This window comes from Lynx canadensis, chromosome B1 (assembly GCF_007474595.2).
Source record: "Lynx canadensis isolate LIC74 chromosome B1, mLynCan4.pri.v2, whole genome shotgun sequence".
Classification (NCBI taxonomy): Eukaryota; Metazoa; Chordata; class Mammalia; order Carnivora; family Felidae; genus Lynx; species Lynx canadensis.
This window is the reverse complement of record NC_044306.2, coordinates 80,503,609-80,522,183: the sequence shown is the minus strand read 5'-3', so window position 1 is coordinate 80,522,183 and position 18,575 is coordinate 80,503,609. Positions and strand designations below refer to the sequence as shown.

General features: G+C 37.9%; 1 protein-coding gene across 2 annotated transcripts in view; it reads right to left on the bottom strand.

The window, feature by feature from the left end:
* The window catches only part of TTC29 (tetratricopeptide repeat domain 29), a 243,323-nt gene extending 225,696 nt beyond the window's left edge, over window positions 1-17,627 (bottom strand). For both annotated transcript variants that reach the window (XM_030312961.1, XM_030312963.1), the window contains exons 1-4: window positions 17,513-17,627; window positions 16,816-16,863; window positions 11,425-11,522; window positions 9,562-9,645 (exon numbers count right to left, since the gene is read on the bottom strand). In XM_030312961.1, the coding sequence (XP_030168821.1) occupies window positions 9,562-9,645; window positions 11,425-11,516 (176 nt within the window). In that variant the 5' untranslated portion in view covers window positions 11,517-11,522; window positions 16,816-16,863; window positions 17,513-17,627. The remainder of the gene's footprint in view (window positions 1-9,561; window positions 9,646-11,424; window positions 11,523-16,815; window positions 16,864-17,512) is intronic.
* Between the last annotated feature and the right edge of the window lie 948 nt (window positions 17,628-18,575).

Here is an 18,575-nt window from a genome sequence, read left to right as displayed (position 1 = left end):
AAAAAGAAGAACAAAGTTGCACCCACTTCCTAACTTCAAAACTTACCACAAAGCTACAGTAATCAAACAGTGTGCTACTGGCATAAAGACAGACATATAAACCAATGGAATAGAACAGAGAGTCAGAAATAAATCTTCACATGTATGGCCAAATAATTTTTTATAAGGATGTCAAAACTACTCAGTGGAGAAGGGACAGTCTTTTCAACAATTGGTGGTAGGAAAACAAGTTTATCCACATGCAAAAGAATGAAGTTAAACCCTTACCTAACACTGGATACATTAATTAAAATGGATTAAAGACCCAAACATAATTTAAAACTATAATATGCAAAGAAAACTTACGGCAAAGTTTTACAACATGGGATTTGGTGATGATTTCTTGGATATGGCATCAAAGGTACAGGCAACAAAAGACAAACTGGACTTCATGAAAACTAAAAACTTTTGTTATCAAAAGACATTATCAACAGAGTGAAAAGGCAACCTATGTAACAGGACAAAATAATTGCAAATCACATATCATATTATGGGTCAACATCCATGATATATAGAGAACTCCTAAAACTTAATAGCAAAAACCAAACAATTCAATTCAAAAATAGAACAAAGGACTTGAACAGACATTTCTCCAAAGAAGATATCCAAGTGACAAACCAATAAGCACATGGAAAGATGCTCAACATCACTAATCATTAGGGAAATGTAAATCAAAACCACAATGAGATACCACCTCATACCCATTAGGATGGGTATTGTCATAAAAGCAGAAAAAAATAAATGTGGGCAAAGATGTGGTGACATTGGCACCCCTGTGCATTGTTACTGGAATGTAAAATGGTACAGCCACTGTTGTGGCAGAATGGTGTTCCTAAAACAATCAAAAATAACATTACAAATTATTCGGAAACTCCACTTTTAGGTTCATAATCAAAAGGATTGAAAACAGGGTCCTTAAGACATAATTGTACACCCATGTTCACAGCAGCATTTTATAGCTAAAACATGGAAGTAACCAAGTGTCCATCAATGCATAAATGGATAAGCCAAATGTAGTATATACATACAATGGAATATTATTCAGCCTGAAAAAGGAAGGCAATTCTTACATATGCTACAACATGGATGAACCTTGAGGACATTGTGCAAAGGGAAATCAGCCAGTCATAGAAAGATAAGTGCTGAATAACTTTAGTTACATGAGGTATTTACATGAGTAGTCAAAATAATATAAACAGAAAGTAGCATGATGGTTCCTAGGAGTTGAGGGGAGCAGGTAAGGAGAGGTATTGTTTATTGGTTACAGAGTTTCAGTTCTGCAAGTTGAAAGTAATTCTGGAGATAGATGGTGGTGATGGTTGCACAACAGTATGATTTAATGTCATGGAACCACACACTTAAAAAGAGTTAAGATGGAAAAAACTATGTTATGCATATTACAATCTAAAAATCTTTTAAAAAGAGAATAATGTTGTACATTTCTAATGTAGAGTTAGGCATCACCTAATTTTGCTATACCAAAAAAGACTCTGATCTGGTAATATTTGTGGATGCCCTGGGAAAGCAAAAGGATATTTGTGAGCCTATATCCTAGTTTTGCTTTAAGTACTGAGAAGGTGACACTAGTTACAGTAACTCCAGTTTCCAGAACAGAAAACAGAATAGGGCGTGGGTATGAGCCAGGGGGTGATCTTTACATAATTGCAGTAATTTTTTTTTTTCAACATTTATTTATTTTTGGGACAGAGAGAGACAGAGCATGAACGGGCGAGGGGCAGAGAGAGAGGGAGACACAGAATCGGAAACAGGCTCCAGGCTCCGAGCCATCAGCCCAGAGCCTGACGCGGGGCTCGAACTCACGGACCGCGAGATCGTGACCTGGCTGAAGTCGGACGCTTAACCGACTGCGCCACCCAGGCGCCCCTACATAATTGCAGTAATATCAACATTTTGAAGATTATTTTTTAGCCATAATGGAGAATGGAAAAAGGCCTAATTAATTTAGACACTCCCTTGCCTTCTTTCTCAATACAGACAGAATACAATATCAAAGACAAAACTCAACATAACAAAACCATCTTGCCACGTGAATTACAGGTGATGTGGCTAGGTCATTGCTCACCCCACTGACAGTTCTGACTGATTCAACCTCTCTGGTACCTGGGTGTTTATCTCCTTTTATCACTTTGTTCCTTGCTCCTGAAAGAGCAATTTCCCAAATGATTTCCAAATACAGGAGGGCTATTGTGCACTTTCAGGTTTACAAGCTATTATGGGAAAGAGCCACATTCTCTGGCTATCTTCCTTACATTTCTCAAACTGTAGGTTTATAAGTAAAGCAATCTTATTATAGTAATGGTAAGTTAAAGCAATTTGTAGAAATGTTTTAAAGGGGTTTGGAATAGCTCAGCAGACTATACAAATTGTATTGCTTGGTGTAGCATAAGTAAGTTTATGAAAAATTTACCATAAGTTGAAATAAAAAATATTTTCCCCTTGTTGGTTAGCATTACTAAGTTTGAAATTAAAACTTATTAAAAACTCTATCTTCTGGGGCGCCTGGGTGGCTCAGTTGGTTAAGCATCCAACTTCGGCTCAGGTCATGATCTCATGGTTTGTGAGTTAAAGCCCTGCATCAGGCTCCTTGCTGACAGCTCAGAGCCTGGAGCCTGCTTTGGATTCTGTGTCTCCCTTTCTCTCTGCCCCTCCCCGGCTCATGCTCTGTCTCTCTCTCAAATATAAATAAACATTAAAAAAAAACCACATACACAAAAATCTCTATCTTCTGAACATGATGAAAATGATACCTAGGTAACAAAGTAAAATATGTAATTATACATATGTAAAGAAAAGTGATAAATGAATATTAATACCTAAATCAACACATAATGTTAATGTGAAGTATTTAGGTTATATATATTATTAGTAAATGCTTTAAAAGCAAAAAAAAAGATCGCAAAAAAAAAAGATCAGTGACTGTTAAATAGCTAAAGTAAATGTTGTCTATATGTGTCTCTCATACAGAATTTCATTTAACTTTCATAAGAATTTCCTATTATCATTATGCTTTCCAAATGGTTGTGGAAATCAAAGATTAGAGAAATCAGATAACCTGCATAAGATCACACAGATATTAAGCAGCAAAACCAAATTTCCAACTGAGGGAGAAATCAGCTCCCATAAAAGCCACAGCTGCAATGTCGTGATTCCTGTGCTTTTGCCTTACAAAGATTTTTTTTTTAAGTCTAATAGAGCTGCTAAGTTTAACATCATATATGAAAATAATGTTTTAAAGCAAACTTTTAAAAGACATGGAGACATAAATGCCTAAGAAGTTGGCATTTGAAACCTTTCCTCCTTTTTTTATTTATTTAGACTTAGTTTTGATGAAACTATGAGATCCTCTTTGCATCTAGGGAACAATTTTTTTTTAATTTTTTAAAGTCTATTTATTTATTTTGAGAGAGAGACTGAGAGAGCAAGTGGGGGAGGGGCAGAGAGAGAGAGGGAGAGAGAGAAGCCCAAGAAGGCTCAGCGCTGTCAGCACAGAGCCCAACATGGGGCTCAAACTCCTGAACCATGAGATCATGACCTAAGCTGAAACCAAGAGTCAGAAGCTTAACTGACTGAGCCACCCAGGCGTCCCTGGAACAATATTTTTAAAAGTTCTTTCCAACTACATTTCTTAAATTCCAAAATTTTAAATTTTATTAATATCAATATTCTTTAAAAAAAATTATAGCCAAAAAAGTCTTTCCCAGTTTCCCATCCTAGGGATCCACTGTGGAAACAATACTAGAATTTGAAGAAACAAACGAACAAACAAAAGTTACCCATCCTCTGTTCCTATCAGTATTCCCTGCTATTGCTTAATTTTTTTATACTCATGATAAGGTAAGGACTAATTAATGCCTTTCCGAAACTTCAGAACATCAAAATCCTGTCTCTCTTTCTTGAATCAGTAAGACCTTAAAGCCCAGTCTGCTACCTGGAAGGAAAGAAGGGCAGCTTCCATCCCTCTCTTTCCTGACTGTTCCTGTTAGTCATGGAGCCATTTATTTGTCAACTACCCTTTTCAGAAAGTTGATTTGCAAAACTCCATACAGAATTTAACTTGTCACATCACAAAAGAACAAAATGTTTTGGAGAGAAAACCAAACGATTTCACAAAATTATTTAAAGGTAAACAGGAGAAATGAAGCAGAGCTTTGAAAAGCACACCGAAGGGGTCTACATTCCCATGGTGTTACTGTGAACTATATCCTGAATAAACTTCACTCTGTCACGTATATTTTGATAACCTGGCCATTGTGCAAATCCAGGTGCTACATTTGCTTAAAACAAGAGTATCTGTGGTTCATAAAAGCGTCTGTGGAAGACAATTTTGAGATAAACTCAAGATGAAAACTTAACACTGGCAAAATGCTAATTTACTTTAACTGCGTAAGTATAATACAATTCAAAATGAGGAAGGGGTGAAAGCCATTAAAAGATATGAAAATAAACGGTTCTTTGTCTCTACAACCCAAACTCATTGAATATGACAACTGACAGTCTAATGGCCACTTGTGCTGACAAAGTGACGCTTACTGAGCTTTAACTGATAATGCTGAGAGATGCTCTGAAAGAAAGCCATATCTTAGAGATGCACACATCTCTATTTGATCTAAATCTATTCTTCCATATAATAAAACGTGGTATCTGAAGAAGAAAGATTAGCACTCTCTGTCCCTTGATGGTTTTGTTTATTTGTATCCTCATACACATAGCTGAAGCTGTAAAAACTGCCCCCCAGAAATTTTTATTTGAATCTGCAAATGACACTTTCATTACTTAGCTATTCAAAGCAATTACGATATGATAATAAGTGATACTTTCAATCCTTTTAAAAAATACAATATTCTGACAATATAATACAGAACAAAAAGCAAAGCACAAAACCACAACAGGATCTTCTTTAGTTGTTAAAGGTGAGTCAAATATTATCAATGAACTATTTGCAGATTTATCTAAAAAACTCAAATTGTCAGTGCTAATTATATTGTACGTGAACACAAAACGTGGGGAAAATGTACCTACTAGGCACAGAAATAATCCAGTCACTTAAAAAGTAATGAAGCATACTGAAATTCTTCTGCAAATGCAGATGATTAAAAACAAACAAACAAACAAACCAACCCAGAAGCCCTTTGCTTTTGAACTACTTTACCCATTCCCAAGTAAAATGATCCCCAATTGGATCTGGCCATTCCAGGAACTAGTCTATACTGTCTTGCTCAATTACTCATTTAAATTTTACACTATTTGTGTATATAAGACACTTTTGAGGAGTTAAACTTCTTTGATTCAATATTCAAACCAGTTAACAAACAACATTGACCTGAAAATATTGCAAGCAAAGAATATTCCTAGCAGGATACCTATTTCACGGTGTTTATGTAACATTTTGTTCATTCATTCATTTAACTTGCAGTTGTTGGCTTCTGGCCACATGCCAGGGCACACAGAGACATGCTCCTGTGCCCGTGCAGATCTATTCTGCTGGGATGAAGACAGTCAAAATACAAACTCCCAATGCAAGAGGGGGACCAAATTATAGCAGAAATAGAACCAGATGATTTGGCTGAGAGCAAGTATAGGTGGAGTGAGGGCTACTAGATTATGAGGTCAGGAAGTGGGAGACTGAAGGGGTCACATTACCTGCATGACAAGAAACAGTATCAGCAATAAGGCACAATGAGAAGAATGAGTGGTGGGGAGAATGGGAGATGAAGTCAGAGAGGTCAGTGAAGTCCAGATCATGTACAGCAAAGTCCAAACAGTAAACCTTAGAGTTTATCATAAGAGCAATGGGGAGCTCAGGGGGTTTTAAGCAAATGAATGTCATAATCTATTTTTTTCAAAAAATGACTCTGGAAGCTGAAGTTTGGCAGAGTTAGAGGGGCTATGTGAAGAGCAGCCAGGGCTATTCTAGTGGCCATGGCAAGGGATGATGGTAGCTATGCAATGAAGGGAAGTAGATGAACACAGAATATATTTTGGAGTTACACCTGATAAGTCATAGAGATGGATTAGATGGGGGAGGGTGGTGAAGTCAGGGCAAAACTCAAGGCTGCCTTGGTGCCATTTACTGAATATGGGAAACACTGTGGGGGGAATATTTGTTGGGGGAGTTGAGGGAAAGTAGGGATAAATCAAGAGTCATTTGTGGTCATATTAACCTTAGAATGTCTATTAAAAATACAAGTATATACGGAAAAGAGGCAGTTGGATATAAAAATCTAGAGCTCAGGGCTCCTACTGGCTCAGTTGGTTAAGCATCTGACTCTTGATTTCGGCTCAGGTCATGATCTCACAGTTCTTGAGACCAAGCTCCACATCAGGCTCTGGGCTGACAGCGTGAAGTCTGCTTGGAATTCTCTCTCTCTCCTCTCTCCTCTCTCTCTCTCTCTCTCTTCTCCTCCTCCTCCTCCTCCTCCCCTGCTCACACTGTCTGTCTCAAAATAAATAAATGAATATATTTTTAAAAATTTGAAGCTCAATAGCAAGCTCAGGGCTGAATTTATAAATGTGATAGTCATCAGGATATTGTGATACTTAAAACTTTAAGAATGGATCCAAGGAGAATGTAGCTGGAATACAAGGCCTAGGATTCAGCCCTAGGACAACCCACCACTGAGAGTTTGAAAAGAAAGCCAGCCAGGAAAGACTAAGGTGGCACAGTCAGAGTTTGGAGGAAAACCATAGAACATGGCATCCTGGCAGGCACAAGTACACAATGATCAATGGCAGAGTGCTCAACTCTATCAGATGCTGTGAAGACATCAAGAAAGATGAGTCCAGAAACATCGTCATTATATATTGTAAAAATGAAGGACGTTGGTCACTCTAAACAGAGAGATTTCTGTGACTTCTGGGGCTGGAAATCTAGTTAGAGTCAACTGATGCAAAGAATGGGTACAAATATTGAAACAGTGCTTCTGGTTGCTATGAAGGGTAGAGAAAAATGGGACAGAACCTGGAGGGGGATAAGAAGTCAAGGGAAACACTAAAGTCAATATGAATGCTAAGTGAGACTGATCCAGTGGAAAGGGAGAAAATGATGATGTAGAAGAAAAATGTGTTTAATTGCAGGAGAAAGTCTTGGAACAAGTAAGAGCGGATGGTATTCAGAGCACAAGTAGAGGCATCATCCTTAGACAAGAATAGGAACTTTCCACCCATTATGATAGAAGGGAAGTCCAGAGTATAAAGTTTTTGGGTTAGATGATGAAGCATTATTTTGGGACTCACATTATTTTGGGACAGAGAGCACATACATATTATGGGATATGTATATCAATTATATAATGAACATGCATATAACCATCTTTATACACTTGATCTTAGCACCAAATATATAATATATATATATGTATGTATAAAGCAGTGTATATAGAGATTTAAAGGTTTATCATAGACATTGCTTTTGTCTGACTGAAAATTTGATTCATCAATTTCTTCCCCTTTTATATTGAGGATCTGTGATGTACTAGTTTGGTCACTTTATAATGCTACCAAGCAGAAAGCCAAACTCAAAATCTGTCTTCCTTGGTAGGTTTTATCCTGATTTCCTCTAGACCTTGAGGCTGCCCCTCATAATACAATCACCACTCATTTATTCCATATTTGTTTCCTGTTTGTAAATATTGTTTCAAATAGAGACAAGGAAGGGGCCAAATATTTTATAATAAGATATCATTGTCTTTCCCCCTGTGAAAAACCTAGTATTAGATATAAAGCAGGCACTTGAAGGCTTGCTGACCAATTTATCTTTTTAGAGTTGAATGACTAATAAAAAGTTTTATGTAGCAATTCCTTGGTTAACAGAATATGCATAATTCCTATGGCACCTGCTGAGTATTGCTGGGAGATGATGAAATTATTCATCAACTTTCTCCCTTACATGTTATTCAATTAGTTTGTCTGTGGCAAAGCCTAGAATATACATCAATCAAAAGAGTGAACTAAGTACAAGCTATCTTCCTATTAAGGTTTGCATCCACTATCTTAGCTTTGGTCTAAGAAAGTATTCAGGTGCAGGAAACTTTAAGGAGAATGCAATTGTAAGGATTGAGATTTATCTGGTGCTACTTGTTTTCTGTAGCATATTATGGATTTGAAATAATTTTGGTAATACCTTTAATGAAAAAAATATTAAGAGAATGCTCATCAGCAAAGCCTATTTTGCATTTTTAGGTCAAAGTTTTCTTCAGTGCAGACTGAAAGCTTAGCAGATTTTAAGTGCTGTATATGGATTTCTAGCTTGTTAAAATATCTGAAGCATGTTTAATTCCAAATTTAATTCCTACTTCTTAAGTCAATTACAGATATTTGTATATCATTATATTTAAATAAGAAGGAAAATATCACTCATATACACTTTTCTTTCAAGAAGTATCATCAGACAATATTAACCTTTAATTTTAACCAACAGGTTACCATGGAAAGTTAATAAATCAGCAATCAGCAAAGCATTTAACCAGAGGGCCCATATACCACATATGGAAGTCAATAGCATTCCAACGAAGACAGTGATTATAGGTACCGTAAAATTTTGTCACTCTATGAAGTAACTACTGACAGAATGAACTATTCCATTTTTCCACATTATATGCAAATTCACAAAGATAATATCTAATCAAATGAAACATATCAAGAGACTTGGAATTTTACACTTTGTGAAAATCTATACCAAAAATACTAAGAAAGCACTTTCAGTAGAATCCCACAGCACTAGACAATACTAGTAGAGAGGATGCTTTAAAAGCATTTATTGCATAAAATATTTTAATTGAGTCATCTAATGAGTTTCATAAGATGCATGTGCATTAAAATATTTCTATTTTTCAGTGCTTATATCTAACGATCTGATGATAACATAGCCACCAAGTCTACAGACAAGAAATATTAAACCTGTTTAGCTATTATTATAGGTTTTTATTCATTTCTCACTAACCTACACAGATTTTTATACTGTTTTTACTCAAACCATAAATTAGTTTCTAACGTGATAAAATGGCAAAGTTCGTGTTGTCCATTGATAAAATAAATCCAGACAATTTAGATTTATGTAAACAGTAACCAATAAAGTACAATCCACTCATTCTTTTGTGGGTTTTTGGTGGGGGGAGGAACATATATTTGTAAGGAATTGTTGTTTTAAGTTGCTAGGAAAAAGAGATATGATCTTTCTCTAAAAGAAATTTCTCCCCATGGAGGCAATACACCTTAAAATGGAAGTTAATAAGCAATTAATAGCACAGACTTAACTAAAATATTGCAAATGTGATAGTATAATATCTTGGTAAATATGAGAATTTTGAAAGCCATAAAATTAAAGACTTTGATATGTGTAAGATCAATAGACATGACTTATCACTATTTAATATGGGCTTTAATTTTTAAATGCCATGTTCCAATGAAAAAGTTGTACTGCACAAGAAAACTGAAATTTCAATAAAGAATCAAGACAAAAGAAACAAACTTTATATTAAAGTACCTTTAAGAGGTTATACTTACGCAGCAACCTCCTCTTTTGACAATCCTTTGAAATTCACCTCCAGATAATGATCTATGTCATCTTTTTCTTTGATCAACTGAGACCTAAATGAAATGGAAAGAAATAATAAAGCACTGCTTTATCAAGTTGAAAAGCTCCCAAACATATAAAATGCCACCAGGAGAAGAGAAATACTTAAGGTATAATACTATATATAATAAATGTTCTACAATAGCTATAAACTTAGGTTGTTGATTAATAATTTCCAAATTTTCATTTTCTTGAATGGAAAGGGACAGGGAAGAATATTAACTCAGTGTGCAAACAAATAAAGCAGCAGTACATTAAAAGAATCAGCATTCTTAAGTAACTGGAGTTTTCTCCTCAAAGCTTATAAGCTCTTCCATTTTACTCACATTGCTTCACACTGTAACTTTCCAATACAGAAGTCATATTCTGTCTCACACTGGATTTTGAACTAAGAACACCTATTTGATACAGATGTATAAAATTTATTTGTTCTAAACATCACCAACTTTGCACTGAAATGTTTGAGTGTTTTTTTATCACACATAAATTCAAATTATTTTTTAAAAAAGTGATTTTAAGAAGACTTTACTGAGAAATATATTACAATTGTAGTGTATTTATTCTTCACACTCCCTTGCACCTTTAAAAACAAGCATACTACTAACATCCTGTAACAATGGAAGTACAGGCCTAAACAAGTATGTGTTTTTTATTCAGAAGCTAATGTAAAATGTTAATACAAAACTATGCCTTAAATGGTGATGAAAAAAATGTTTTTTCTTCAATAAAATGAATACAAGAAATAGTTTTCTTTAAAAACTTTATTGTAGAGATGTGAGATTGGGCTGTGTTTGTGCTGGTGTTGAAAAGAAAATGAATCTCAAGCATTATAAAAGACAGGAAGAACAAGCTTTGTCAGACTTTGTAAATATTCCACATTATTCAAAAGTAAAATTGAAAATAAGAATATACATATACCCTGAATTATGCATGCATCAAAAAATCTGTTTTTCAAATTTTCTGAAAGGAAAATTTGATTTGCTATTATAAGGGAACTTTTATGTTAGTTTAGCTGTATGCATTTATTTTGGTCCAGGGACTTTGGTCTTTCCCAGAAATACTAAAGTATGGTCCTTCTCAAAAGAAAGTAGTTTCGTAATACTTTGATCCTTATGCCTTGCAGGAAGTGAAAAGTTGGCATATGAAATAAATAATCAAACCTACACAAATTATTTATATTGATAAATAATATTTGCATCACTATAACTCAATAAAGCCATAAATGGCAATTTCTAAGGAACAGTTTCTAAATTCACATTAATACTTAGGACAAAATACATTGTTCTCTGTCCTTAAGTTTCTGCGTGGCAGCTCCAGGAGCTCAGCAGTCCTTCATGTGTAGCAGCATTTTCAGGCCCCAGGATCATTTCAGTTCCTAAATCTTGCCTGCCAACTTACCCCAGCAATAACACTGGGTTCTCCTTCCTCCAAAACGGAAATCAGCACTCAGGACCTTTGGATTAGCAGCTATCCACCTTTCAGTCCTAAAGCCTCTGCTTTCAATTCTCCATCAACATCTTAAAAAGCAAATATATCTCCAATGTTTTATAGGACCATGATATAATTAGAACAGGAAATAAAACAATCAAATGAGCACTAGCTTGCTAAGCAAATAAATTCTTAATATTTGGATGAAGTTCATCAATCCTTTTGAAACAGCAGACCTGAATATTCTGAATATAACAATATACTTTTGTCTTTAAACAATTTTGTTTTCTGAGATGTGTTATTGACATTTCTTACTGCAATCAATTCATTCTGTAGGAAAAGAAATGAAAACCAGGGTCACGTACCTTGGAATCGTGCTGGGGAAACATGGCAGCTTCTGTCTGGCTAAAGATGTAAGCTTTGGGTGTGTCATGGGCAGTGGGGGCAGGGTGGTCATTTTAGACTACAAAAAAAAAAAAAACCAAAACACAAAAACAAAAACCAGAAACAGTATTTTAACGAATGAATCTTTCAAATAATCCTTTAAGACATAATTAGAGATCCACAGTCTGTCATCTTAGCTGAGAATGCCTCTGTATGTAGAGCTATAGCTCTGTTATTCAGGAAGGATACTCACTAAGTGGATTCTGCAGGTTGCTTCTCATTATTTTCTTCTACTATGTGCCTTTTGGCCAATTTATTACTTGTCTGCATCTCTACCAACAATGGATAAGGAAAAAATCTGATAAATGAATTGAAGATTCAGACAATCAGGGGCTTTGGTAGGAGTTTTGTTAAGGGACATGGTTGCAATTAAAGAGTGAAGATTTTCAGGACAGCTATAGATTTCAAATGCTCATGCTTTGCTTTCCTGTTACAATCAATAATTGAAAATTGCTCATACTTTGCTGTTTTCTAAAAACTTTCTCACTCACAAATAAAGGCTTTAGAAGTGATGGATGCTAAGACTGATTCTCAACAAGGAGACAGCTTCCCCAAGAGGCACACAGCTACCATAGTGTAACAAATCACTTCAAAATATAGAGATCCAGAAAAGATTGTTTAAAACAACCATCATTTTATCATCTTTCACACTTTTTGTGGGTCAAGAATTAGGACAGGGTACAAGGGATGGCTTTTCTTTATGCCATGATGACTGGGGCCTCTTCTGAGAAGACTCAGAAGTTTAGGGGTAACTCAATGGTGGGGGGGGGGTCAGAAATCATCTGTATCTTATCCCTTGTATCTGGTAATTAAAAGTATTAGCTGTGACCTTAACAGGCTATTTTCCAGAACACTACATTTGGCCACCTCATAGGGCTTTGGCTTCCTCACAGCCTGGCAGCCTCAGGCTTCTCCCGCAGCAGCTCAGTGCTCCAAAGACAAGTATGCTGAAGAAGAGCCATGGAAACTATATCCACTTTCAGAGCTTGGCCTTGGAAGTCACATAGTACTGCTTCTACTGGGATAAAAGTCCTGTTCAGATTCAAGTCTAAAGAACATAGATTCACCTACTGATGGGAGAGTATCAACACCACATTGTATGAAGAGAATGTGGGATGGAGATATTGTTGTGGCCATCTTTGGGAGATGCAATGTGTCAGAGCGGGGAAGGTAGCTGAGCAATAATGAAGGTGGGTCTATAAAATCAAGTTATCTAAAAATTACCCTAAATAGGAAGAAGTGTGGACATAATGTCTGTGGACGTAGAATGGAAAAACTGTCACATGCTGCAAGGGCTTTCAGATGCAAAAGAACACACATTTCTACTGTTAGAGAGGCATCTAAAAGGCCACAGCCTCTTGATTCCACCACCATGCCCACCAGTTGTGATGTCTATCCTAAGCCTCACCAAACAACTGAAAGGCTTATTTTAGGGTTTAAGTCACTTACTTCCAGCATTTACTACATGTGAGACCCAGGGTAAAGCACTACCAACCTGGGCCTTAAATATATTTAACAGATATTTATTGAGCTACTACTTGGTGCCAAGTACTGTTCAAGGTGCTAAAGATACAGCAGTGAACAAAAAAGATGAAAATCTCTGATCTCACAAAATTTACATTATAGGGGTGATGTGGGGGAAAACAGATAATACACAAACATACAAAATATATATAATGTCCGATGATGATAAGATCTACAGCAAAATATAAAGCAGGGACCTAGAAATTACCCAAGTGCTCACCAGTAGTGAAGGCATAAATAAGAGCAGAATGAGATAAAGTCAAAGACATTAATGAGAAATTTGGTAGTGTTCTGATGGTGTAGGGTCTTGAAGACTACTATAAAAACTGACTTTTACTCTCATTAAGAATCCTTTGGAGATTTTGAGCATAGGGGTAATATGACCTGATTTGCACCTCGAAAGGATCAGTTTTGTTTCCTTTGAGCTTAGACTACAGGGGATGAAGGGCAGATAACACAGGCCAGCTGGGAGGCCAGTTGTTATGAAATCTGGGTGAAAGTCGATGGTTACTCAGGGAGAGGTGGAGGTGGAGAGATGTGGTCAGATCTGGGGTACAGCCAGCTATGGACAGCCAAGGTACAATATTCCTCTAGTGCTACAAAGCCATGAGGGAGGCAGGTGGAAGAATAATAAGACTTGAGGGAAAGTTTTTGAAATAAATGAAAGATTATGAAAATAATTTTTTGCATAATTAAAGAGAAGAGTATTTTTTTGTTAATTTTTTTAATGTTTATTTATTTTTGAGGGAGAGAGAGACAGAGAGACAGAGAGAGAGAGAGAGAGAGAGAGAGAGAGAGGCAGAGCGTGAGAAGGGGAGGGGCAGAGGGAGAGGGAGACACAGAATCCGAAGCAGGCCCCAGGCTCTGAGCTGTCGGCACAGAGTGTGATGCAGGGCTCGAACCCATGAAGCATGAGATCATGGACACTTAACCGATTGAACCACCCAGGTGCCCCGATAGAAAATTTAATGCAGATCAGTGTCATGTTTTACATATGATGGAATCCTAGCATTACCCAGATTATCAGGGCATGGTATGATCCATGAAACAATGTCCACTTACTTTTAAATAGTTACAGCTTTAAAGCACACTGTCTGAACAGCAAATGTTATTTAGTCCTTTCCTACTTCATAACTTCATAATATAGTGACTTCTTTTGTAAATAAAACTAAAAAAAAAACCGTACTCTTCTGATCAGATGTCATATTAACTGGTTGAGTTACTTGGATAACCAGAACTTACTAAATGGCAACATTATGTAGAACATGTGGTAAGAGGTTAAGGCCAACATAAAGATAAACCTCATGGACAGGTTTGAAGGCATACCAAAGGCTTCCCCAAGCCCACCTCTGATGAGCCTATTTCAGAGAAGCTAAGAGTCGTCTATGTTCCACAGTCCTCTGATGTTACAGAGCAAATCTGGGCCATCTCAGCTCTTAACCCTCATCTGTCTATCCTTAATGGATTTCTAAAGGGACAGGAGAAAAACAATGACTGTGTTTGTTTCAGTTGGGGCATTTCATCCTCTATGAATTAAGACAGTTCTGAGAGCCCCCACTTTGCTTGCCAAGGGCACTGGGGCAGGAGTGATTTCTACATAACTGCAAGGGCCCTTGAAGGGTTCATCAAGGAGTTTCAAAATGAGGAAACAGTACTTGTAATTCTCCAAGTACTAGAAAGATCCAGCTGCTTGTAGACAGAAAGAGGCACCAAACCCCAGAGTGCGATCCAGCCAACAAGGTATGTAAAAGCCACCCCCATAAAGTTGGGCTGTCAGTATGTGATGTAAAATTTATCCTTTTTGATGTTTACTGGGTTAGATAATTGTTGCTAGAAAATATAAGCATCTAATGAAATCAAATGCAAACGCCACACGTGGAGAGGAACATGTCTTCTTTGTCACACATATGAACCGCGATTCTTTTTTTTTTCCAATATCTGAGTCATTTCCTACCATTAACGTTTCAGCTGCCAGTTCCTTCATTTTGCTCTCCTCTGATCTGAGAACATTAGCAGCAGGAGCACCTTTACTCTTAAATTTAGTTTAATGTTAGTATTGCAAGCCCTGCTGGCAAGCCTCAAGGCACAGACTCTGAATGGGGGGTGGTCAGAGCTGAATGATAAAGTGGAAAAAAAAGTTATTAACTCAATGTTGGAAAAAATAGGCTCCAACCAAACTGTGTTGGAAAGTTTAAGCTCAGAGTTAGGGTGAAAGTTGAGCAGGCTCCCCCCCTGCCTTAAACCCCACACACGTACCTGGCTTATGCCTGCTGGGAAACGGGATGTTGTTTTTCACAATTGATTCATGGTCACATAAAGGTATTTTGTTCTACACAACAGGTAATGTGTGAGCTGAATTTTATGGCACATAACATTTGATATGCATCAAATATTTAAAGGTTTCCTACAACAAATTTTTTTAATCTAAATAATCACCATCTCTTTTGTAAGTTCAGTCTTATTTATGCTGAATTTTGTTAAAGTAGGAAGTTGGTGCTTTCTAGCAAATAGAAGCAGCCAAGAGGAAAATGAATGAGAAAAAACGCAAGCATGCTTAGGGACCTGTCATTTTAGTCTGAAATTATACCTGTCAAGGAAGCCCTTTGCTCTTTGTTGGTATGAGTTGTATCACTTTCCTGGTGTTGGACAGACAGTGTTCCCAGCTCCTAGGTGAGCTCCACCGAGCAGGACGAATGGTTCAGGGTGACTATCTGTGTTCAAGCAGAAATGGAACACATCCTAAACAATGCACTGTATCAGGGCTCTCCTGGTTCAAGACCACAGAGGAAATCACACAAGATGGGTGTGACTGCAGGAAGGGAATGGTTCCAATCCAGGCACATGGAGACAGAGACTGTGAGGCACCTCTCTGGCTGGTACCAAAACCAGCTTAGCTCCAGGAGCCGAGGGTGAAGCAGTGTGTGAGGAGGACCCAGAGGCAGCTCTCCCAGTACCAGCAAGTGGGCGGTGCTGCATGTGGCACCAAGGGTGCTGAGACAGAGATCAAAAGGCCGCCTGAAGCCATTCCACTGTTGGTATTCAGAAGAGATTTGGTGGGTTCTTTGATCTGCTGGTTGGCTCTTGTATCACGGTTTGGCCCCCACATGCAAAGACAAATGAGAATGGAGAAATACAGGATGAAAGGTTTAAGAGTGCTGGGTCAGGCTGAACGTGTCCCATGGTGAGAGTTTAAATTTCTGCCCCCCAAGTAAAATTCTTCAAAGAGTAACCCTCCTCCTCCTGCCCAGAGATGCCCTCATCAGGAAACACAAAGAAAAGGGTAGGCCTAGCACTGAGTGGACAGAGCCTACTTGGGGAGTGAGGAGGTCTGAGGCCGACTACCATCTCTAGAATTCAATCACTTTGGGATGTGAGAAAGCCGACAGACCACAGCAAACAAATTTATTATTTGTCATCAAGAGAATTCAAAATAAATATGATTTTCCGATCACCAATAAAATCATTTGTAAGAATTAGAACTGTTCACATTATCACCATAAGCTCTTTTTACTATAAAAGCTTAAAGAAAACTATGGAAAAAGTATCAATAATTATGGTCCTGAAAAGGGTAAAAGAAAGTCACACAAAGAAGCTGAAAGAGTTGCTCAACGTTTATCCCTTGTATCATAATTTTTAAACACCTCTAGCACTCAGTAGGTAATGAGTTAGGTCATTAAATAAAATAAATAGAAATCAGACATTTTCTACCAACTGACATTTCTTGATGATGAAATCAAAATATAAAGCAGGAAAAGTGTTGAAGGCAGGCCATGTTTCAGTTGACTTACATTCGGAGATTACTGCTGAAGGTCTCTCCAAGGTTTAAAGACTTCAGTCTGAAAATTAGGAATAATAATAGCAAAGGAGAGAAGAAAAAAGTTACAAATCAGTTAACAGAATAACTCCTCTTCCTGTCCCAAATCATGGAATAAGAGTCACTCATACAAATAATACCAAGTACCTAATGTGTGTTTAAATGGACTTTTTCTTTTAATACCAAAATGTAGTCCCTAGGGGAGAAACTAATAACTAATTCAATGAAATGCCAGTACATCTGAATTATGTATATGTATTAATATATTCCAATACAAACGTGACATTAGGGATAACAATTTGATCTCTCAAACTTATTAGACACTAAGTTATCTTTACTCAAACAGCGGGCACCGCAGTTCCCTTTCTGTTCCTACTTAGTCCTAAACGGGACTAGTAATTTATTCCTACACCGGTTTATTTTCCCACTGCCCTCAGAGGGTCAGGTGAACTGGGAAGCAGGAAAAGCGCCTCTCCTGGCTCCTACTTCTATCCACTTCTTGAGGTTAAATGGCGAGGGCTTCTGTTCACGAAGCTTGAGAAGGCGTCTACACACTGACGAAGGAAGGTCTGCTGGGGTCACGAAAGGGACTGGACTGCCTGGAAGAGCAGCCCGCCTCTCCTGGGAACTGTTAAAGTCCTGCCCCGAGCTTCGCCTCAGCCGTCACGAACCTCGGTGGGCTGGCCCCGTGGGGCAGTTCTGGTTTTCCGTTCCGCCGAAGTGTGATCCCCACCGGTGGCAGGTGCTGGGCGCCGGTGCTGCCTCCTCTTCTCGCAGTTGTTCGGAGACCGGGCACAGTCTGCGCGGAGAGAAGGGACGCGGAGCGTCGCCCGGGATACTGAGGGGGTGGGGCCGGGCTGGTGGGGGCGGGATTAGGCTAAACAGGGTCTCGGGATTGGGGCAGTTCCAGATTCCTCGGGCACGGGGGCGGAGCCTGGTGGGGACAGAGGCTACAAAGGCTGAGCGGGACCTCCAGATTCTAGCACGCTTTTCAAACAAGGCAGCTTTCAAAAGTTTGCGGCCGCTTTCAGAAATTAGTTCAACTTATCCAAGGGTCTCCAATTTGCCGCCTGGAGTCATTTCCTTCATGGCGCCTCATTCTTAATATTTTGCTACATTTCCCTGATCAATGGGAAAGCACTCAGCTTGGCATTCGTGACCCCCGTGACCTGATGCCACTTTAAGGAACTGGAAAAGTCATTCATTCCCTTCTTCCTCAGCCTTTGTTGTAACCAGAACCATTTTTGCCCTGCCATCCATGAATACCTTTTCCACTCCTGTCTCCAGCAAGATAGTCCAATTTTGAGTTGTGGTGAGTGACAGACTCAAGATCTCCTGTTCATAGAATCTTCCTGCACCCTGTCTTATTATTACTTTTTAAATTTTTTAGCTGAAACTCAGGATTTTATATTTACATTGACTAAATGTCAGCCTATTAATCTCAGCCCATCATTCCATCCCATCTCTCACATGTGTAAGTGCAAGGAAGTGAGCTTTCTTGCACATTCTCTCATATGTATATAGGGCAAGAGGGTGAGGATTGTTGCTTATTACTTCTCAAATACAGACGTGCTGGAAAGTGAGGCTTTTATTCAGTGCCTACTGTCACACACTGTAGGAGAGAGAGCCAGCAATATTGCTCACGCAAGTCATTCTATTAGCCATAAATTGATTCTATTTGGAGTACAAACATAACAACCATAACTACACATTTCATTCCGACATCTAATTTGC